The sequence below is a fragment of the Tursiops truncatus genome, chromosome 5, assembly GCF_011762595.2.
Source record: "Tursiops truncatus isolate mTurTru1 chromosome 5, mTurTru1.mat.Y, whole genome shotgun sequence".
Taxonomy (NCBI): Eukaryota; Metazoa; Chordata; class Mammalia; order Artiodactyla; family Delphinidae; genus Tursiops; species Tursiops truncatus.
In genome coordinates, this window is record NC_047038.1 from 2,439,610 (window position 1) to 2,462,357 (window position 22,748).

General features: G+C 58.3%; 1 protein-coding gene across 1 annotated transcript; it reads right to left on the minus strand.

The window, feature by feature from the left end:
• Positions 1–95: 95 nt before the first annotated feature.
• Positions 96–13,663, minus strand: LRPAP1 (LDL receptor related protein associated protein 1). The gene is made up of 8 exons (XM_033856602.2): positions 13,419–13,663; positions 8,886–9,030; positions 7,144–7,268; positions 6,723–6,843; positions 6,198–6,356; positions 4,856–4,938; positions 3,548–3,724; positions 96–563 (listed from the first exon to the last, which is right to left on the minus strand). Exons 1-8 carry the CDS (start codon positions 13,626–13,628, stop codon positions 501–503), a joined length of 1,083 nt encoding a protein of 360 aa, XP_033712493.1. The 5' UTR covers positions 13,629–13,663; the 3' UTR covers positions 96–500.
• Between the last annotated feature and the right edge of the window lie 9,085 nt (positions 13,664–22,748).

Genomic DNA, 22,748 nt, shown 5'->3' on the forward strand with positions numbered 1-22,748 from the left:
GCCTTGGAGCTGGCATGGCGGCTCGGAGCCGCTCAGCTCACCTAAGGCTGAAGTCCCCCGGCCCAGCAGACACAGCGAGATGGGACCCAGTGACGCCTCAGTGACCTCAAGGTTTAATTAAATACTGCAATGTATTTGTAAGGACTTCTGTACATAGTATTTCCAGTGGCAGATTTTTAAGATTTTGACGCAAACTGTGACCTTGTAGCATAGGGGACCACCACTCCACGGGCAGCTGGGAACTGCATTCTCAACAGAGGTGACGGCTGGCTGCGCTGAAGGCAGAGGGCCACCAGCCAGGGGTGGGCGGGGCGGGATCATGGGGCTCCTCTTCCCGGCCGGCGGCGTTATCCCTCCTGCTCAGGCCCCTCGTGGCCCGTCCCCCTCGTGCCCGCCCTGAGGTTCTGCTGGTGACACGCCACCCCTGAGCACCCAGGCCCGTCTTCAGGAGCCCCAGGCAGCTGGCGCCTCCTCTGTGCCGCCGGCCAGGCTCCGGGGCCTCAGAGCTCGTTGTGGCGAGCCCTGGAGATGCGGCTGGACAGGTCCTGCAAATGCTTCTTTACCTGCGGGGACAGCACAGGTGAACCAGTTAGCAGATCTGCTCCTGACCCGAGACACGCAGCCCGTCGCCGAAAACTCTCAGCTGGGTGATCCTGCTGTCCGGTACCCTCCCATCCAGAGCCGATCGTAAATAAATCATAAAGGCAGCTCGCTGGCCACAAACAGCCCCCAAGGCACGTCAGGAACAGCGGAGCGAGGAACAGCGCTGCTCCTGCTCTCCACCCCCGCGTCCGCGTTTCCGCTTTCGTTGATTTGGGCCCATTCTCGTTTGCTTCTTGATGAGTCCGGATAAAGGTTTATCAGCTTTGCTTATCTTTCCAAAGAACCAGCTCCTAATTTCACTGATCTTTTCTATTTTTTTTTTGTCTTTATTTCTGTTCTGATCCTCCTGATTCCTTTCCTTCTACTAACTTTGGGTTTTGTCTGTTCTTTTTCTAATTCAACTGTAAGGTTAGGTTGTTTATTCGAGACTCTTACTTCCTGAGGTAGATCTGCATTGCAATACACTTCCCTTTTTGCTGTGTCCTCTAGGTTCGGGAAAGTTGTCTTTTTGCTTGTCTTCAGGTATTTTTAAATTTCTTTCATTTCTTCAGAGACCCACTGATTGTTGAGTAGCATACCGTTTAGCCTCTATGTGCTTGTGTTTTTTGGAGTTTTTTTTTTCTTGTAGTTTATTTCTAGTCTCAATCTCGTGTGTTGGAAAAAATGCTTGATATGATTTTCTTATATTTACTGAGGCTTGTTGTGTGGCCCAGCATGTGATCTGTCCTGGAGAATGTCCTGTGTGCACTTGAGAAGGACGTGTATTCTGCTTTTCGCTGGAATGCTCTATAGGTGTCTACAGCGTTCATCTGGTCTGATGCGTTGCTTAAGGCCTGTGTTTCCTTACTGACCTTCTGTCTGGATCATCTGTCCACTGAGGTAAGGGGGTGGCAAAGTCCCCCACTATTAGTGTTACTGTCAGTGTCTCCCTTTATGCCTGGTCATAGTTGCTCCCATGTTGGGTGCACTTACATTTAAACAGTTGTTACGTGTCTTCTTGGATTGATCCCATCATGTAATGCCTACCTTTGTCTCCTGTTACAGTCTTTGTTTTCAAGTCTATTTCGTCTGGTGTGAGTACTGCTGTCCTGGCTTTGATTTCCACTGTGTGGAATACCTTTTTCCACCCGCTCACTTTCAGTCTGCACACCTCTAGGTCTGAGGTGAGGCTCCTGCCGGCAGCACATGTACGGGGCTCACATAGGTAACGTCCTACAGGGCCCAGCACCACGGTCCCCTCCAGTCACCAGAGCTTCATGCTCTGGGGGTGACCCCGTGGGCTGAGGGGCCTGTCGTGGCAGGCTGCCTACGGTACATCATTTCAAAAGCAGCAAATGAAGACCCCGACTTGTCCGCGGCTCCTGCCAGCTTGTCCTCGTCACATGATGGCGGGTGCCGCCGCGGCGGCCCGAGGGCCTGGGCTCTGCTCTTTCTGTTCCTAGTTCAGAGCCCCGCGGGCTGGTGCTGCCGGCCTCCCGCGCAGGAGCCCGGGCCGGGCGGGGACCTGGGGAGGTCTCCTCCAGCAGCCCCGGTGCTCACAGCGTGTCAGAGCCCCTTCTCCACGGTTGGGGGAGCCAGGAGCCCCAGTTCCCTCTTCATCCCCGCTGTGCAGTCCACCACGGTGTGACCTGCAGGTGGACGCCCACGAGGGGTGCCTGGCTTCGCCCCGCTCGGCTCTGCCAAACACAGGAAAGAATCCACACGCTCCCCTCCTGCTCGGTACTTTGGTCTTCTTCACTTTTTAAGTTTCGTTTATTTTATTTATTTATTTTTTGCGGTACGCGGGCCTCTCACTGTTGTGGCCTCTCCCATTGCAGAGCACAGGCTCCGGACGCTCAGGCCCAGCGGCCATGGCTCACGGGCCCAGCCGCTCCGCGGCATGTGGGATCTTCCCGGACCGGGGCACGAACCCGCGTCCCCTGCATCGGCAGGCGGACTCTAAACCACTGTGCCACCAGGGAAGCCCAGTTTCACTTATTTTTGAATAGATAACACATCCCTGCGCAAAAGGCACAAAGGAGGCTCCCTCCAGGGCCCAGCTCCTCTGTTTTGAATTTCCTGGGCGTCTGTGGCGACGTACCATGCTCGTGCTGCTGGCTCTGCAGAGGGTCCACACCACCCGCCCCTCCTTTTCTCTTAACCTGAACCAGAGGCTCTGCTGCAGACGGGCCCTCACGTCTTAGTGGCTGGAAAGTGCCTGGACTTGTGGGTTCACCACGAATGGCCAGGGGAGGGCGGGCAGCGGCCCTGCTGGTGCTTCAGTCTCCATGTCCTGCACACCTGAGCACTGTCTGGCGTTCACACGTCACCCCATAATGCAGCCAGCGCCCCCATTTAGGGTATCTGCAAGCCCCACTGAGCTGCACGCGAGGAGCGCCCTGCATGGGACCCCTGCCGCTACTCTGGAGCCAAGTATGGTCTCCTTGCGCCCCAGGCCGAACGCCTGGGAAACCGCTGGCTCCCGCGTCCACTCAGGAGCCTCCAAAGCCACGTGGGCAGCTCGCAGGAGCGCAGGACCTTCAGAGCCAGTGCCAGGCCACATGTTTGGGGGCCAGGATGCCAGTGGTGCGGCTGGAAGGGCCCGGCTCCAGCCCTGGCTGCCCGCCCACCCGCCTCGCGCGTGTGCACCTCTTCCCTGCTCACCTGGTTCAGAGCCCGGCCCTAAACAGACCCAGAGGCAGGTGGGGGTGGGGAGGCCTGGGCAGTCCCTGTCCCCCCACCCCCTGCAGCTGACCCCCTTCAGGGCTGCGCAGTCCCCCAGCAGGAGCAGCTGCGTGGTTGCTCCCACCAAGCTCTGCGAGGGCGAGACAATCCCGTCCCCTCTGCAGAGGGGGGCTGAGGCCCAGGGAGGGGCGGCCGGGGGGCCAGGGGGCCGGCGCGCTGGCGCTGACGGAACTGTCACGTGCCCGTCCCGCGGAGGCCTGGCCGGCGGCCGCACACCCACCTTGTAGCCCAGCTCCTTGGTCTTCTCCTCCAACACGGCGTACCGTTCCCTGTTCCGGCTGACGTGCTCCTGGTCTCCTAAGCTCTCCACGTGTTTCAGTTTTTGATGAGAAATTTCCAGCTGCTTCTGGTAGTGGTTATGCTTTTCAATTTTGGCTTCGAAGTGCTTAAGCTCTTCCTAGAATAATGTTGAAACAACTGAATTACCCCAACACGCTCTTACTACCACCCTAGGGTCCCTGATGGAATTTCACGGCTGCTTCAGGAGACCACCCAGGGCAGGTGGCTGCACGCTTAAGTTTCGTTTATTTTTGAATAGATAACACATCCCTGTGCAAAAGGCACAGAGGCGGCAGGCCAGGGCCGGGGCTGCCCCGCCCTGAAGGCTGCAACCCTGCGCCCATTCCCCGTGCAGCCCGCCCGGGGCAGCTCTGGGGGCCGAGCGGGACGGCAGGCTCGGGTGGAGGGTGTCCTGGCTGCCATGCCATCACGAAGCAGCACACATGGAAATCAGGTGAGCAGCCTTTCCCTCTAAAGGGCCCCAGCAGGACCTGACGGCCTTCAGGGGCCGAGGGTCGCACCCTATGCGCCCCCTCCCCACTCCCAGGGACCCCTCACCCTCTAGGTAAATGGCGCCTGCCAAGCCTCTGGTCCCCTCTGGCCCTGACCCCACATCCAGCCTGAGCTGAGCCCTGCACTGGCCCCGTCCTCTCCACCCCACAGGCCTCCAGGCTCCCCCCGCCCCAGCGCAGGTGGGCCTCCAGGCCCGACCCCTACACTCCCCCAGCGCCCCCAGGCCCACGTCAAGATGTCTGCGGAATGTGTCGGCGATCCTAACCCCCCAGGCCCCGGGCAGGCTCCCCTCCCCCTGCGCTCCTGTCCAAGGAGACGGAAGCTTCACGCCCACGGGCCTGTGCCCGTCCTCGATCCCTGACCCCCTGCCCCGTGGCAGCTTTGCCACAGCAGAACCCACCTGGAGGCCCAGGTGACCCAGACCCTTCCTCCCTCCGGGCCGAGCACTGCGGCCCTGCAGGGTCCTGCTGGCTCCCCCTCCAAATCGCTGTCAATCCGCTCATCCCACAAGCCCCAGCTCGTGCCTAGTGCGCCCAGAGCTAAGCAGATGCCCTGAAGCCACACTGTGTTCACTGGAGACCAGCTTCGTCCCACACGGGCCGCCACCCGGGGCAGCGGAGGGACACAGACGGCAAGGAGAGAGAACGTTCCCGTGAAAACGCTGATCGGCTAGGACTAAAGAAGAGGACCTTGCCCACGTTCTCAGAGAGTCCGCTGGGAGAGACGCCGCCCCTACCCGGAAGGCCTCCAGCTCCTTCTCGGTGAAGTTGGCTGACTGCGCCATGTCCCACAGGTCCAGCACCCGAGGCTCCTCGAACCCTGTGAAGGAGCAAAGGCAGGCTCGGTGACCCGCACGGCGGCAGCCCGGGACGCGCAGGGCCACGCAGGCCACCTGCACAGTGCACGGTGCTCGTGCACAGTGCAAGCGTCCTCTGGCAGCCGACCGAGCACACCTTCCACACACGCTCAGTCTGCAGTTCCCAGGACCCGCGGGGTGGGGCCTCGGTGATGCCCTCAGCAGCCCCTGGTCGAGCCGCTGCTGCCCGGGCGCAGGAGCCCTTGCGCGAGCGAGCAGGAGTGCTCGGGGGTGGGGGGTGAGGCTCAGACTGCGGGTCCCCCTGCCCACAGTTCCGCGCTGAGGCTCAGGCGCTGCCTGTCCCTGTAGCTCTGAAGCGAAGTAAACCCAACGGAAGGGACGCTGTGACTTCAGCCACCGCTCCCGAGAGCACGTGGCAACGGTGCAGCCTTGTCACCCACCTCCCTCCCACGGCTGGAGGCGGCTGGGAGCAAGTGGCCACGGCGGCCCGCCCAGCGGTCATCTCACCAGCTGCCCCACCTCCCCACCGGCGGACCCTCCCTGCTGCCCGGGGCCCTGGGACGCTGCTGGCAGGACTTGGCAGGCCAGCAGCAGGGTCCGGCTGGGTGCAGCCCCGGGAGCGGGGGGGGCCGAGGCACAGCCTCAGCTGCCCCGCTCCTCTGCACGGCCAGGCCCTTGGGGTCCCTGCTCCATGGCAGTTGAGCAGATCAGCACAGCGGGTCCACACGGTGGCCTGGTCCCCTCTCCATGGCAGACGGGCGAGCCCAGCAGGGCAGAGTCGTGCCCCGGGGCACCCGGGCCATGCGGAGGAGCAGGGAGCCCACCTCACGTCCCCACTGCACACACCCCGCGTCGACAGCAGCACCCGCCATGTGGCCAGTGCTCAGGGAACAGGCCGGAGAAGGAACGGACGGGTGACAGAAGACGGTACAAAGAGCACCTGGCCGACTCCCGGCAAGCCCGCACCAGGCATGAGCTGCAGGAGACGCGCGCAGAGACCCAGGCCATCCTCCAGGGGGCGGCACCCAGCGAGGAGCTCCGGCCTCGGCCCGAGCAGCGAGCTGTCTGCACAGGAGCAGAGCAGCCATCCCAACGCGCGGGGCGGGGGCCACCGTGAGGGTTAAAGGACGCGTGAGGCTAGAATAAAGGTGCGTGCACCTTCCAGGAGGGAGAAAGCAGCCCAGGCATGGCCCTGGGAGTGGAGGGGCTGCAGGGGCTCTGCTGCCGTCTCCCGGGCGCCGGGCAGCGGGGCGGGGCTCACCGGCCTGGTCGCCGTAGCCCTGGTGGCTGACTCTCCGCAGGCGGTCGAAGCCCTGGCTGATGTCCCGCAGCTTGTCCTTCAGCTCGGCGTGGCCCACCTGCAGCGCGTCCTCCTTGACGCGGCTCACGTCAACGGGGCTGATGACGTTCTCGTGGATTTCTGCGGGAGCCCGAGGCAGGAGGCCGTGAGGGCCCGGGCCTGAGCCGCCCGGAGCTCCGTCTAAGCTCGTCTAGCTGTCGTGGAGCCACCGCAGCCCCACCCCCACTGCTCTCTCAGGGCGGGTCCCGAGCCCCCCACAAGTCCCCCTGAAGTCAGGCCGGCGGTGACAGGAGAGGTGGCCCATGTCACCGCAGAACGGATTCATCTGAACCCACGCTCACAGACGTGCATGGGCACCCTGACGGGCTCCTAAACGCCGAGATTCCTGCTCGGAAAGCAGGGAGGCCTGACAGCACGGCACTGCCCCCAACCCCCCAGCAGCTCTGTTCTGGAACGCTCTGGAGCCAGGGCCGCCTGCGGGGGCACCTTCGGTCCTGCTCAGGGTCTCCAGCAGGACGTTGTACTCGTGGACCTTCTCTTTGTGATGCTGGAGCTCCCGCCACAGCTTGTCCAGTTCTTCACTGGAGAACTTCCCAGAGGTCTTCGCCTGGAAGGAAAGCCACCCCCAGTGAACACCCCCACGGGCTGTGCTCACCTGTCCACGCCTTGGGGTCCCCCCATAGGCCGAGCCCACCTGTCCACGCCTCGGGGTGCAGCCTGCCCGCCTGGGGTTAGCTACACGGGTGCCCCTGTGGATCACTCCCGCAGGCCAGGCATGACCCTTGCTCCCGGGTGGAGTACTCAGGCCCAGCTCTCGGCCTTCATCCCCCTTCGCTAGGGGACGCAGGGGCAGAAAACCAAAGGCCAAGGCCTGACGCCTCCAGGGCGGACGGCAGCGCGAGGGTACCTTGTGCCACAGCTTCTCCAGCCGGGGGTCCTCCAGGCTGTGGTCGGCGGGGCCGTGGCTGATGGAGTTGCTGCTCACGGCCCGGGCGTCCTTCCTCCCGTCCAGACCGTACTTGGCCAGGATGACTAGGAGGGCACAGGAGGGGCTCGAGGCCGTGGTCTGGGGGCCGCCCCTCCGCCGCCCGCCCAGCTCTCCTGCCCACTCAGGACCCAGCGGAAGGAGCGCGAACAAACCGGGGATCCTCCTCCAGCAACGCCCCCGCGCACACTGGCGGCCTCGGGGCCGCGCGCTTCCGGCCGATCCCTCTGTCCCGACCCACGGGGGAGAGCGCAGTGCGGCAGGACGGGCTCAGCATCCCCGGGACCGCCTTTAGGACCAGCTTCACAGGTTTGCAAAACCAAAACCTGCAGCCCGTTTGTGTCGTGGGGCGAACTCCAGCGAGGGCGGGAGAGGACGACGGTCCACAGAATGGACGGGGCGGTGGCCAGGGGAAGCTCTGCCACGGCCTAAGTCATACTTTTATTTGCAGAAAAGATTTTCTACAAGGAGAAACCTCAGCGTCGGCAGCTTCCGGTGAAAGGTTAACAGCGGTAGACAGGAGGGGACACTGGCTCCAGCCTGCTGCTGGCCGGTCACCGTGGGACAGCGACCAGGTGTCGTCTGTCAGTAGCGCCCAGGACACAGTGCCGCCCATAGCCTCTGCGCCAGATGGGGGCCTGCGTCTCAGCACCATCGTCGCCAACATGATGCGGCGGATGCCTAGTGGACCCGGAAGGAGCGCTCCTCAGCAGGGCCGGGCTGCTGGGTCTGCCCTGGAGGACGCCCCTCCCAGCATCTCCTCGCGCCCCACACCTACCTCCTGAGTTGGGAGTGGGCCTGCCCCACCCTCCCTGCTCTGAAGGACTGGGCGTCCTTCCTCCCATCTGCAGACAGTCCCCACTGTCCCCTCCAGGCCTCACCCGGGCCTCTCTGGATCCGGGCTCCCCTTTCCCCTGTGCTCCATCCCTGAGGTCCTCATCCGAGCAGTGGCCCACCTGACCCCTGACCCCCAGCACCTCCTCTGACAAGCGCTGAACACAAGTGGTCCCCACGGGGGCCCACCCTCAGCTGAGCCAGCCCAGGGAGCGCCCCGCTCAGCCTGACCTCACCTCCTGGGGCTTCACTTCCCTGTCTACACGGCCTGTGCCTCAGAACTCACCCTGCCCAGCAGCTCAGCCCACTGGAAGCCTTGAGAGTAAGCTGTGAAGAGTGTGTGTCCCTGGTGTCCAGCCTGCGGTGCGGGCATCACGGGCAGGGGGCTCTCCCTGCCCCCCACCCTCCTCCATCTCCCAGCCCCAGGCCACCTGGACGCACTGGGAGCCCTAGATGCAGGGTGGGCCACAGGGGCCACAAGGCTCGGACCGGCGGGGGCAGTGCTCTTCACACGGCCAGACCCTGGGAACACCCCTGCTTCCTCGTGCAGGTGACCGTGGGCATCTGGCCATCCCAGCCGCCTCCCTGGACCAAGCAGCCCTGGTTGCTTGTGCGCTAACGCGGCCAGACGTCCTCGCCCTGGCCCTCCCTCCCACGTGCCAAGAGCCCGCACAGGACAGCCCGGCAGCTGTGCCTGCCCACGGCTGAGGGTCACCATGCCAGGGCCAGGCTCACGAGGACAGCCCCGACTCTTACTCAAACCAAGTCAGAGTAAGAAGCTGGGGCCCAAGCCTGGGCGACTGCCGCCCCTGGGCTGAGAAGAGACGTACCGCTGAGCCCGCGGGCGAGCTTCGCCTCCTTCTCTCCGTCTTCATCCAGGCCTTCAGCCTTCAATTTCTTCCACTTGAACTCGTCCCGTTCTTGTATCTTCAGGTCAGCATGGAGCTCGGACAACTTCAGAGGAGGTAGATCAAGCTACGGGGGAGAAGAGGACATGTGACCCCCAGCTGCACGAGGACCAGCGACAGCCCGGGAGACGCTGACCTCGGAGAGCAGACGCCAGCGACAGGGAGACTGTGCCGGGGTCCCAGGCGGCCAAAGTCCCGCATGTGCCCCCGCACGAGAGCCTCAAAGGGACCTCTGCCCGCAGCCCGAAAACCACCGGCCCTTACACCCCGAGGCCGCTCTCCAGCCTCGTCAGATCCCAGGTCCCCAGGGAGCCGCCCGCCACTAGCGGCCTGAGTGTGCAGGTGCTGGTGGCCCAGGGGCTCCTGTCGCAGGACGCCTCACGTTCCCAGCCGGGGCCCTGGGGAGGCTGCGAGTGCGGGGCTCCCCCCAGGTAGCCCTTGGGCGCATCGGCTCCCCGGATGACTGTGCCACCCCAGGCAGGCGCTCCCCACAGATGACAGGACAGTGGGCGAGGCCGCTGGGACCTGCCCCCTGCACACCTTCCTGGCTGTCCACCTCCCCGGGCGCCAACGTCCGGGCCGGAGCCCCGAGCTGCAGACTGGTGCCCAGCAGCGTCCGAGGCTCTGCGTCTCACAACGGTGAGTCGTGATCTGGTGCCAGCCTTCCTCTGAAGCGTGGAGGCCCGCGGGCTCAGGGCTGGAGATGCCCCGGGTGACAGTGCTGCCCCCAACAGCAGGCACGGAGCCCAGGCAAAGAAGGCCACTCTCCGGACCCTTCTAACCTCCTTAACTTGAAGTTAACTGTTAATGGCTCATGTGAAAAGAACTGGTTAATAACTCCAAATGCAGAGCAGCCTCTGTCAAATATTAAAGCGGAGTAAATCACCTACAACCAGGAGACAAGCAGCTGGGCAGGAGGAAGCCGCTCGTCAGCGGCCGTCGCCGCTGGGCCCACATCCCGGACACCCTCGGCCCAAGGCTCAGGGTGCGCATGGCGCCCTCCACGGAGCTGCTCTCAGCCAGGGGCCTCACGAGCCCGGCACCTTCTCCTCTGCCTCTGCAACTTTCACCATCACCCTGCAGGCTGCTCGGGTAAACTGAGGCCCAGGGAGGTTAAGAACTGGCCCAGGACACATGGCGAAATGTCACTGGGTACTTTATCCCTTCTGCTGCTACCGTAAATGGGATTGTTTCGTTAATTTCCTTTTCAGAGTTTGACGCTGGCGTACAGAAATGCAGCCGAGGCTTGTATGTTGCTTCCGCATCCTGCAGCCGCGGTGACTGTTAACTAGATCTGAGTTCTCTCCTGCAGTCTTCAGGGTTCTCTGCATAAGGTCACATCACCTGCAGACACACACCTTTACCTCCTCCTTTCTGATTTGGATGACTTTTATTTTTTATTTTTTTGGATGACTTTTATTTCTTTTTACTTCCCTAGCTGTTCTGACTAGAACTTCCACAACTACGTTGAACAGAAGTAATGACCTGATTTTTTAAAACATAGGTGAAGACCTTGAATAAATATTGCTCCAAACACAACATACAAATGGCTGACAGGCACTTGGAAAGATGCTCCACATCCCGACTCATCGGGGAAAAGCAAATCCAACCCCAGTGAGGTACCGCCTCACACCCATTAGGACGGTTACTATGGGAAACAAACAGAAAACAACAACTGTTGGTGAGGATGAGAAAAGGGAACCCTCGTGCACTGCTGCTGGGAATGCAAAATTGGCGCGGCCACTGTGGAGAACAGTACAGAGGTTCCTCAAAAATGAAGACGAGAACCATCAATACACTGTGATCCAGCAAAGGAACTGAAATCAGGACCTTGAAGAAAGATCTGGGGTCGCATGCTCACCGCAGCACTATTCACAACAGCCAGGAGGGGTGCAAGGTGCGGGTCAAAGGGCACAAAGGCAGTTATGCGAGTCCCGAGGCTCTGCACAGCGCAACACCCTCCACTATTTACACTGCATACTTATTATTTAAAAATTCGCTAAGAGGGTAGATCTACCTTAAGTTCTTATCACTCACACACACACACACACACACACACACACACACACACACACGCGTGCGCGTGCACACGCAGCAACCCCGGGAGGGAGACGCCAACCAGACATCTCCACAGGGGCACCCCTTGGGATGACTTCCCACGGCTTCACCCACCCCCCAAAGCTCCAAGGGCGGCTCCGGCCCCTCCCTGCTCAGGAGCCTTGCAACACCCCGGAGAGGTCACAAGACTGCCGCCTGGCCCACAGCTCTTCCAAAGCGCCTGGATCAAAAGGCACTGCACAGTTTCACAGCAAGTCAAGACTGGAGGTGCTGGGCTGTGATGAAGCAACACCAGCAGCTCCCTGGTCTGGTCTCACGGTGGGGAGGCCCCTACCACGGCATCTGTGGACCAAGGCGGGACTTGCCCCCACCCCCGTAGAAGGTGGGCTGGAAAGAGAGGGCGAGGCGGGCGCCTTCATCAGACTCCTCTCCCTCACCCTGGGTACACGCTAGGCATGACATGCTATGAGATCGTTTCATGTTTAGAAAACAAAGAAACACTTGATGTTTCCAGAGAGCAAATTATCCAAGGCTGAAAACCCTGGCACAGGTGTGCCGGGTGCCCCACACCGCCCTGGGCACCGGCTCTGAGCAGCGGCAGTGCCCACCCCAGCCCGGCACCGGGAGGACTGCACAGCTCGCCACCCGGGACCAGCTCCGCCGCCGCCCTTGAAGCTTCTCAGCGTAGAGAGCCCGGGACAGGCCAGCTTGTATTCTGTGGGTCTGCCTACCCACGCGAGGCGTCCGGATGTGAGGAGGGACCCAGAAAATGCCAACAGGCATGGACCCCACCCTGGAAGGTCTGCACATTTCGTTCAGCAGAAGAGACTTGTACGTGCAATTGTAGAATTCAGGGCCAAGGGGCCCGGAAAGGTCATCCAGTCCAAGGCCCGTCCGTCCAAGGCTGGGGCAGGGTTGGGGTTCCTGCAGAACCGATTCAGACTCTCTCGGACAGATGTGACCTGAGGCTGCCCAGGTCAGCAGTGCACTGAGCATGGGGGCGGGGGGGCGGTTCAGGCGGGTGCAGCTTGAGGGCAGGTGACAGCCAGGAGGTGTGAAGAGGCTGCCCAGGCTGGGCAGATGCAAAGCAGCATCTGGACAGACAAGGCGGGGCTGACCAGGACAGCCCTGCAAGCAGAAGGGCTCAGGGCAGGTTCCTGGACACAAGGTCCCCTTCCTCCAGGAAGCCCCCCCCTGCTTCTCCAGCCCAGAGTGCTCTCTCTTACCCGGGAAGGCTGCACACACACAGTGGGTCCTGACAGCTGGGCCCCCAGCAGGATCCTCAGGGCCACTGGTCTGGGAACAGCGCTGGGCCTGGGGGCATCCACCCGCCCCTGCCTGCCCTGCAGTCCCCCTGCCACATCCCTTCCCCAGCCCTTACCCTTCCCTCCGACTTTCCTTCCAGCCGTTTTCCCCTCTCTTCCAAAACTCAGTCCTTACTTTGTTTTACTCTCCTTCTCAAGGACTCAGGAATGCTTAAAAGTGGAAGCCTGGATCTCATGAAGACGCTGTGGCCCAGAGGGTTGGGGGACGTTTGTAAATACCCATTTCACTAAAAACAAACCCCACCCAACAAAGGAGGGGCCGCTATGTTAACGAGGAGGCGGCGGGGTCCAGGTCACACCCCAAGCAGCAAGGGGTAGTCCCAATTCTACCCCCAGGCGGAGTGACCTTGGAGGCGTCCTTTGCCCTCTGGGCTTTCTTGCTTTCTTCTCTAAAATGAGCACAGCTGGATTTAGATTTAGTTCACTAGCGTCCTAAGTTTCGGGTGTTCTCCTCTCACCTCACCACATCCCCTCACCCGATTTAACAAGAACTGGCTTTTGCTTCTAGGATTTCCGCTGTCCTTGGGCTTGTCTCCGTGCTCAGCGTCACCTGTTTTTCTTGTTTCTCCATACAGAGAAATACAACGTAGGAGAAAAGGCAAAAACGTGCAAGGCAGGAGACCTGGGTCTGCCTGCAGGGAGGGATCTCGGCCTCAGCTGCAAAGCTGCCAGTTCAAACTGGCGGGGCGGCCCTTCTGCCCAGGCACCAAGGCCTCCCAAGTCTTCGCCTGTCATCACCAGGCCAGGGTCCCTCTTCCCGGAGGCGCAAGGCAAGGGGTACCCACACCTACCTCTGTGAGGCTGTCAAAGGCTCAAGGCCCCGGCCCCGTAGACCCCCAAAGTTAGAGGAGACCCGGGCCCCGGGGACCCCGGGATTAGAAGAGACCCTGGCCCGGGCTCCGCCGATCCCAGGATTAAAGGAAGCCCCTGCCCCACGGACCCCCGAAACTAGAGAAAGCCCCGGCCCCGCGGACCCCCGAGGTAGAGGAAGCCCCGGCCCCGCGGACCCCCGAGGTAGAGGAAGCCCCGGCCCCGCGGACCCCCGACGTAGAGGGGCCCGGCCGCCGCTCACCCGCTGGGCCTTCTCCCACAGCTGGTTCAGCTTCTCCATGCGGAACTCCCCCCCGGGCTCGCGCTTCGAAGAAGGCTCGGGCTCATTCTTCTCTCGCGAGTACTTGCCGCCGTGGCCCGCCGCCGGCCACGGCCCAAGGAGCAGCAGCAACAGGAGCAGCGGCGGCGGCCGGAGCTCCCGCAGCCAGGTTCGAGCCCTCCCAGACGCCATCTTCCTCCTCCAGACGCGGAGACCCTAAGAGCTGCGGGAGGGAAAAGGCCCTAGGCCGGACCCGCCCACCAGGACCCGCCCCGCCCCCAGGGCCCGCCGCGCTGCCTCCTGGGAGTTGTAGTCTCTCCCCGTGTGGCCGGTCCAAGAGAGGCGGCCGGCGGACTACAAGGCCCGGGGAGCCCTGCGGAGGCACGCGGGCGTTTCCTAGGCAACCACGCCGCGGCCTCGTGACGACGGGAGCCACCAACTGCGACTAGGGCTGCCCTAGCTGGGATTGCGGGGTTGCTAGAGACTTGGTGGAGAAAAGAGCCCCGACCGCGCAGCCCGGATTGACCGGAGCGCCCTTTCCCTTCGACTCCGTAGAAAGAGTAAACAGTTCAGAAATCGGGAGCGTGTCTGCCGCACCTTAGATTGTTTCTGTGTCATCTGCCTTGGTCTTGAGCCTTCCTTGTCATTATGGTTTCTGGAAGGTGGCCTCTGCTCGGCACTCCAGCGTCAGTGTCTCTGTCGGGAACCCTAGACCCACCCAGCCCACTCCTTCACTTGTCAGAGGAAAACAGCCTTCTCGCTCCCGTCCCCCCGAAGCTTTCCCCGTGACCCAGGGAGCGCTGGCACCCCAACACTTGTCTTTGAACTGCATCCCGCTTATCTTCTATGCACTTGTTCTGTATTAGAGATACTTGTGTACCTGTTTCCTTTCTTCCCACCTGCTGTTTCGTAAATCGAGCAAAACTGAACGCGGCCAATTTGATGGGGCCGGTGAGCCGGTCAGTTCCCTGGGGGAAGAGCAGGAAACGGGGAAAGAGTGAGAAGCAGATTGCGGCCCTCGAGTAGCTTATAGGGTCGGGTAGAGGCACCCCCTAGGTGCTTGGATGGTTTGAGAAGGGACAGGGTGAATCCATCTGGTCAGGACGCTGGACTGTGCCTGGGAGGGAGTGCAGGCAGATGGGGGACAAGGGAGACCCCAAAGAAAGAGAACCAGGCATGGCTTCTTGACATAAGAGAAGCCACTTTAGGTGTAGGCCATGTTGTAATCTCAGCCTGGCCACAATGCTCGCCTTTGCAGAAGAACACGTCTCAGGAGTTAATGATTTTAAGGAAACAAAAGAATGTAAGAGCAAACAGCTATTTCCAGGCCAGGAAAATCATTTAACCGTATCGGAGATACTAAATCAGTCATAAAGACTCCCAGTTCTGTGTCAAAGGTAAAGATTATTCTGATACATATCCTTGAGCTGTTTTTACAGGGTCCGAACCTCCTCGGACAATTGGCCACCAGACTAACTGGAGCCAGAGAATGGACGATATTGATCTTTGCTGGCTTCAGTCAACTAAGACCTGGACTGTCAACCCAGGATGACTCTTGCCCCAGTTCTATGCTAAATTCCTCCTGCGCAAGCCCCCTCATGAATATGCATGTTCCCTTAGCTTAAAGCTTCCCCAGTTCTGCTGTTCAGGGCGACACTGCTTTGGGAAGTAGCCTCGATGTTCTCCTTACTTACTGCAAGTAATAAATCCTTCTCCCACTACTTGACTTGATTGTGTGTTTTGGCTTGACACCCACTAAGAGGCAAACCCAGTTTTCAGGTAACAGGAGAGCATTCCAAGTGGAGGGTTGATGAGGACGCCGGCTTGCGGGATCTTAGATCTTAGTTTCCTGACCCAGGATTGAACCTGTACCCGCTACGGTGGAAGTGTGGAGTCTTAACCGTTGGACAGCCAGGGAAGTCCCAGGAATTGATATTTAGTTACTTTTTTTAAATTGAAGTATAGTTGATTTATAACGTTGTGTTAGTTTCAGGTGTACAGCAAAGTATTTTAGTTTTATATACATATATATTATTTTTCAGATTCTTTTCCATGATAGGTTATTACAAGATATTGATTATAGTTCCCTGTGCTATACAGTAGGTCTTTGTTGTTTATGTATGTTATATATAGTAGTGTATAACTGTTAATCCCAAACTCCCAATTTATCGCTCCCCCCTCTTTCCCCTTCGGTAACCATAAGTTCATTTTCCATGTCTGTGAGTCTATTTCTGTTTTGTAAATAAGTTCATTTGTATCATTTTTTAAAATTTTTATTATTTAAAAAAATATATTTATTTGGTTGCGCTGGGTCTTAGTTGCGGCAGGCGGGCTCCTTAGTTGTGGCATGCAAACTCTTAGTTGCCCTGTGGCATGTGGGATCTAGTTCCCTGACCAGGGATTGAACCCGGGCCCCGTGCATTGGGAGCTTGGAGTCTTAACCACTGCGCCACCAGGGAAGTCCCTGTATCTTTTTTTTTAGATTCCACATACAAGTAATATCATATGATAGTTGTCTTTCTCTGTCTTATTTCATTTAGTTTGATAATCTCTAGGCCCACCCATGTTGCTGCAAATGGCATTATTTCAGTCTTTTTCTCAGCTGAGTATGATATTTAGTTAGTTTTAAATCGTAGCCTGTGTTATTCCAGAAAAGGCTTTAAGGTGCCTGGAATTAAGGTGATCTGCTGTCCTTCCTGCCTCATGTCCAGTATCTCGAGAACCATTGTTTCCTATATTTTATCCAGTTGTTTAGTTGTTTCAGGCAAAAGGGCAAATTCAGTGCCTGTTACTCCCTCTTAGTCAGAAGCACCAGTTCCCAGCTGCTTGGCTATTAACAGTTAATGCACTTATCCTGTTCATTAGTTACATTAGGCTAACTCCTATAACAAAATAAGTATAGCAAAGTGCATAAAGGCCCCCAGAGGAGAGATGTTTCTTCCTCCTCCTGTTCAGATCTGAAAGGCAGATGCTCCTGGTCAGCAGGCAGTGGTCCAGGTGGTGATGCAGGGACCCAGCCTGCCCCATCTGCGGTGCAGGACTTCCAAGATGGCTTCCCTCTGCAGAAGCGGGCAGAGCACGGGGGTGCGTCTTGTCTCCGTTCCTCCAGTCGGGTGCCCACACTTTAAACACTCCTCGGTGCGCATTCTACGTGTCAGAATAGGAAGTCTTCCTTTCAGTGAGTGAATTGCGCTCAGAGCAGGCCGGGCACGGAGCAGGCGCTCCGGGTGAGGCCCGTCTCTGCCCCTCGGCTTATCCCCCAAGGGTGGACGTCGGTTTTCAGCAGCTGCCGACTCGACTTCTTCCGCCTCGGTTCAGGGCACCCACCCTGCCCGGCCCGGGGTTGGGTGCTGAGGACTCCCCTCCCTGCCCGCTGTGAGGGCGGAGGTGTGTCCATCCGCAGACAGACACAGTGCTGGGGGGAGCCCTCGACCTGTCGCAGGAGTTGGCCTGCTGAGGCAAAGGGAGGCTGTGCTTGGGGGACGCCTCCCTGAGCAAAGCAAAGTGCTCACCTTGGGGGCCGTGGCGTCCGGGCTGGCTCAGCTTCCAGGAGCAAGTGTGTTTAAGGGCCGGCTGACTTAGCTGTTGGAGATTTGCCTCGTTCTCCCTCTGTATGTCATGTTCAAGTCTCCCAGGCCATACTTGCCTGTGCGGCTCTGTACATCCCTTCTCTGACCCTTCCCCCATGGCCCCCTGACCCCCCAAACGCTCCAGCTGTGCCCTCCTGAGCCACGACACTGCCACATCCTATACCTTTTGTCTGAACCTTGACCTCGCTCTAACAGAAAATGGGGCTCCCCTGTCCTTCAAAGACAGCATCCCTCTTTAACCCTCTCCCCTTATCATCCTCAGGGATTTCAATTTCCAGGTGGGTGATCCATCCACCCGCTCTCCTCTGATGAACTTGACCTCCAACCTACCCCAGCCACCTACTCCTATGGCCAGACCACTTTGTGACCCATTACGTGAACTCTACCTGCCTCCTGAACACAGTTCCAAGCACCCATGCAGTAATCACACCACCCGTCTTTCCAGTAGACCCTCCAGGGCCCAGCCCCAAGCATCCTTCAGCCGCTGGGATTTATACTCTGCTGACCTGGTAACATTTTTACTGCTCATCACCGTCTCTTGTTCTCCTTCTCCTCTGCCAGCTATTGTGGTGGGTACCCAACAGGTTGCCAATTCCCTCACATCTTCTCTTCATAACACCAGTAACTCCAGTTGTCCCCACGGGATGTGGAGCACGAGCCACAGCCTTGCTTCTGTGTCTTTTTCTTGTGCTTCTGTCCATGTCTTCTTCCCTCCTGGACCATATGTCCTCTGAGAGCAGTGACTGTTTCCTGCATCCTTGTCTCCAGCACAGGGCTGGGCTCAGAGTTGGTGCTCAATGAAGGTGTGTGGAATGGATGGGTAGATGGATAGATGATGGATGTATGAATAGATGGATGGGTAGATGTGTAAGTGGATGGAGGGATGGAAGGACGGATGATGAATGGATGCATGGATAGATGGATGGAGGGATGGGTGGATGGATGGATGGATGGAGGGATGGGTGGAGGGATGGGTGGAGGGATGGGTGGATGGATGGATGGATGGATGGGCGGATGGATGGATGGAGGGATGGGTGGATGGATGGATGGATGGATGGGTGGATGGAGGGATGGGTGGATGGATGCATGGATAGATGGATGGAGGGATGGGTGGATGGATGGATGGATGGAGGGATGGGTGGATGGGTGGATGGATGGATGGATGGGTAGATGTGTAAGTGGATGGAGGGATGGAAGGACGGATGATGAATGGATGCATGGATAGATAGATGGAGGGATGGATGGGTGGATGGATGGGTGGATGGATGGGTGGATGGATGGATGGTTGGATGGAGGGATGGGTGGATGGATGGGTGGATGGATGGATGGATGGATGGATGGAGGGATGGGTGGATGGATGGATGGATGGATGGGTGGTTGGATGGGTGGAGGGATGGATGGGTGGGTGGATGGATGGGTGGAGGGATGGATGGATGGATGGAAGGATGGAAGGATGGAAGGATGTAGGGAGGCATGATGAATTCTTCCCTTGTTCCCAGACTGGTCCTAGAATATGCTGCCTTTTCTTCAAAACAAGGTGTCACAAAGCCCTTGGTGATGATGGGCAAAGGAATAGATGGTGAAGGTCTCGTACCCACTTCAGATCCAGAACATTCCTGGGGGAGACCTTAGCCATCAGGATCTGAGGGCTGGTGAAGGGGGCTGGGGCTGGGGGTTGGGGGAGAGAAGGCAGCTCAAAGCTCTTTCCAGGCTCCAGACAGCTCCCCACTCCCCTCTGCTCCCCAGTGTTTCTTTTTTTAAATTTCTTAATTTTTAATTTGTTTTTATTTTGGGGCTGTGTTGGGTCTTTGTTGCTGTGTGCGGGCTTTCTCTAGTTGCAACGAGAGGAGGGGCTACTCTTCCTTGCGGTGCGCGGGCTTCTCATCGTGGTGGCTTCGCTTGTTGCAGAGCACGGGCTCTAGCACGTGGGCTTCAGTACTTGCAGTGCACGGGCTCAGTAGTTGCGGCCCCCCGGCTCTAGGGCACGCGGGCTTCAGTAGTTGTGGCTCGTGGGCTTAGTTGCTCCACGGCATGTAGGATCTTCCTGGACCAGGGCTCGAACCCGTGTCCCCTGCATTGGCAGGCGGATTCTTAACCACTGCGCCACCAGGGAAGTCCCCCCACCTCCAGTGTTTCTGTAGACTCTGGCATCCTGGTCCCAAGGGCATGGGGGCTGGCCTGAAGCCTCTCCCACCCAGGTGTGTACTGTGGTGGGGACATGGGGACCCCTCCCCTGCTTTCTCCCACCCCCTGCTCCCGTGCCCTTTGCTCTCCCTGGGGTCTCCCGCGCTGGCAGCCCCTGGAAGCACCTCACCTGGGTGCCTGGATCATCGCTCAGCACTGCACCCCTGCATGAGAATGATTAACCTGTCCGTTATCAACTCCTACTTAGTGGTTCCGACATGAAACTCCCACCAGGCTGAAACTTGGCAAAGAAAAGCATTTTAAAAAGTTGCCGTTTTTGTAAGAGTTCATCCTCCTCCGCGCTCCAGCCTCCCCCAAAGAGATGTGCACTCAGGTACTTTTTGTGTGAATCCAACTTTGCAGCACCTGCTGAGGTGCAGTTAAATTGGCTCTGGGCCCAGCCCCTCGCCGTGGCCAGGACTCTGCCTCGAGACTCCTGCTTAGTGCCCCTGGCACTGCCCCCCCCGCCTCCCCCCGGCCACCTGAGCGCTTCCCTAAGTGGCCCAGTTCCCAGGGTCCCATCTCAATGGGCGGTTGCACTTGCGGGGGGGGAAGGACACCTTTTCTGATGACAAGAGTGACAGGTGCGTGACTCGAGAAGGTCACACGCGTCTGGGACTGCAGCAGCCATCTGATGGGGACAGCACAGCTGGGCTTCCTGCTCTCCAGAGGTGGAGTGAGGACCTCTATGCCTAATGAGTGTTGTGCGGGTGCCTGGCTTTCTGCTAGGAAGTGTCCCGTAAACACCCCCATTTACAGAGGAGAAAATTACGGTTGGAGTGGTGAGGTCACTTGTCCCAGGTCAGACAGCTAGAAAGTGGCAGAGCCAGGATTCGAACTCATGGCGGCTGATCTAGCCCAGGACACGATGATCCCCCTTCCTCTCATCCTGCCCTCTGACCCCTAAGGTCAATTGCTGTGGTATTTGTCATAAAGCCAGAGGTTCACTCGTCCACTAAGCAAGTACTGCCGAGCCCTCACCGTGGGTCAGGGGCTGTTTTGGGGGCCGGGGACACAGTGGCAAACAAACAACTAGAATCTCTGCCTTTGGGAGGTGTGGGGCGTGCCCCTTCTAAGGCAGTACTCTGCTGGGGGGTCACCAGGCGGAGCTGACAATGAGCTGTCCCATCGCTGAGTGACCCGGCCTCCCTAAGCATGCATCCTAGACCAGGCGTTAGGAGAGTGCGTTTTCCACTCACGACTTGCTTCCTCCCTCCCAGGAGGCACTGTGTGGCATGTGGGACCTTAGCTCCCCACCAGGGATGGAACCCATGCCCCAGGCAGGGGAAGCGCGGAAGCGCCAGGGAAGTCCCTCGAAACTGCTGTGGTGACGTGCCCTGGAGCCCTTCCTGCCCAGGCAGGTGCGATGCTGGCTCCTGCCACGTTAAGCCACCCAGCAGAAGTGAGCCCGGGGACCCCTCCCTCCCCAGACCTCCTCCTCCTTGGCGGTAAGGTAATTGCTCTCCTATGTTTACTGTCATCAGTCCCTTGCATTTCTTTACAACATTGATTGCGTCCCTAAACAATAGGGTTTGGTTTGCACTTTGTACACGTGGACTCACACTGCGTGTATCCCTCGCACCTTTTCCCCTCCACCCATGTCACGATGTATCGCGTTGGCGAGACGCGTCCCTGCCCCGAGGAGCTCTGGTTCCTGCGTGCTCAGGACTGCACGGCAGACGTCTCAGGAGTGCATCTCACCTCCTTCATCCAGTCTAGTGATGACGGCCACCCGGCTGGTTCCTGGTGTCTGGCGACTGTCAACAAGGCTGCTAAGAGCAGGTGCGCAAGCTTGCATTTCGTGGAGTATTTGCCCAGGAGTGGACTTGCTGGGTCCCCTGGCTTGCATGTCCACAGCTTGAAGAGCCAAGCCCACCCTGTTCCCTCCGTGGCCACAGGCACCTGTGTGCCCACGGGCAGTGCGTAGCTGTGGCAGGCTCCCTGCCTGGGTTCTCTGACAGCATTTTCCTGACTGTTAAGACACTTCTCCGTCTGTATCAGCCATTCCGAGTTCCTCCTTTGTGAAGTCCCCGAAGCTCTTTATATAACCTAGACACTCGCGCTGCGTCATTTTGTGTGTTGCAAATGCCTTCTCCCATCCTGCGGCTCGGTTTCATTCTTTTACAGGCATCTTTTGATGTACAGACAGTTTAATATATCTGAAGTTATCAACATCTTCCTTTGATTGTGACTGCTTTTTGTGTCTTTCTTAAGGGAGCTCTTCCAACTTCAAGGTCATGAATACATTCCGTATTATCTTCCAAAGGCTTTGTAGCTTCGCCTTTCACCTTGGAGTCTTTACTCCACCTGGGATTGATTTCTGAGGGTGGCTTTAGGTAGGAGCACACCGCTCCCCAACCCCTACCGGCTTTGTCTTAAATCAAATGTCCGCATAGACAAGGGTCTGTTTTGGGGGTCTTTATTCTGTCCCACTTGCTTCTGAGTCTTCCCTGTGCCAACCCCACACCATCTTGATGATGAAGGTCCATCGTGTGCCCTGACGTCTGGTACAGCAAGACCCCACCTCTTATCACTTGGTGTTTCAGCCATGCTTGTGTCTTGCAAACATCACCTTCGGCCACCATCTGCTGGCTGCCCTCCCTGCCTCCCGCCCGCCCACAGCATCCTAACCTGCTCTGCTCTTCGTGTTCCCAAAGCAAACATCTACTATCTGGTCACACTGGGAAATTCGCTGACGTGCTGTGTTGAATGACAGTTCCGTTGGAACGCAAGCTGCATGAGGCTGGGTCTTTGTTGATTTGATTCTGTTGTGTCCCAAGTGGCAGGAGCAGTAAGTACTTGTTGAATTGAATCTGTGTTTCCATGTTAATCTTGGAATCAGTATTTTAAGTTCCGCAAAACTTGGTTGGGATTTGGATAGAAATTTCTTTGATTCTATAAATCAATATGGTAAGAATGAATGAATTTGGGGAGGATCTATATTGAGCTGTCCAATCCATGAACACGCTCATCTCCATTTATTTAGACCTTTTTTTTTTTTTTTTTTTGCCGTCCGCGGGCCTCTCACTGCTGTGGCCTCTCCCGTTGCGGAGCACAGGCTCCGGACGCGCAGGCTCAGCGGCCATGGCTCACGGGCCCAGCCGCTCCACGGCATGTGGGATCTTCCCGGACCGGGGCACGAACCCGCGTCCCCTGCATCGGCAGGCGGACTCCCAACCACTGCGCCACCAGGGAAGCCCTAGACCTTTTTTTTTAATGTGTCTGACAGTGTCTTAGAATCTCCTTTATAGTGACCCGCTACCTTATTCCTAGACTTTAGATATTTTTGATGCTGTTATAAATAATGTCTAATTATGAAATTTTATTTTTCCAACATTGCTGCTAGTATAGAGAAGTAAAGTTGCATATGGCACATAGATTTTGGGTCCGACAACTTTGCTGAACTCGCTATTCATTATCCTAATTCCTCTGAAGATTTTTCAGATTCTCTCGCACGTGCGACCGTGTCACCTGTGAATAAAGACAGCTTTGTTTCTTTCTTTACAAACCTGACCCGACTCGCCGTGCTGCCTGCCAC

Coding starts and splice junctions, on each gene's coding strand:
- LRPAP1 (XM_033856602.2), bottom strand. CDS start 13,628: ATGGCGTCTGGGAGGGCTCGAACCTGGCTGCGGGAGCTCCGGCCGCCG. Junction 3,725..4,855: donor AGGAGCTGGAGGCCTTCCGG/GTAGGGGCGGCG, acceptor ACATTATTCTAG/GAAGAGCTTAAGCACTTCGA. Junction 564..3,547: donor CCAAGGAGCTGGGCTACAAG/GTGGGTGTGCGG, acceptor CTGTCCCCGCAG/GTAAAGAAGCATTTGCAGGA.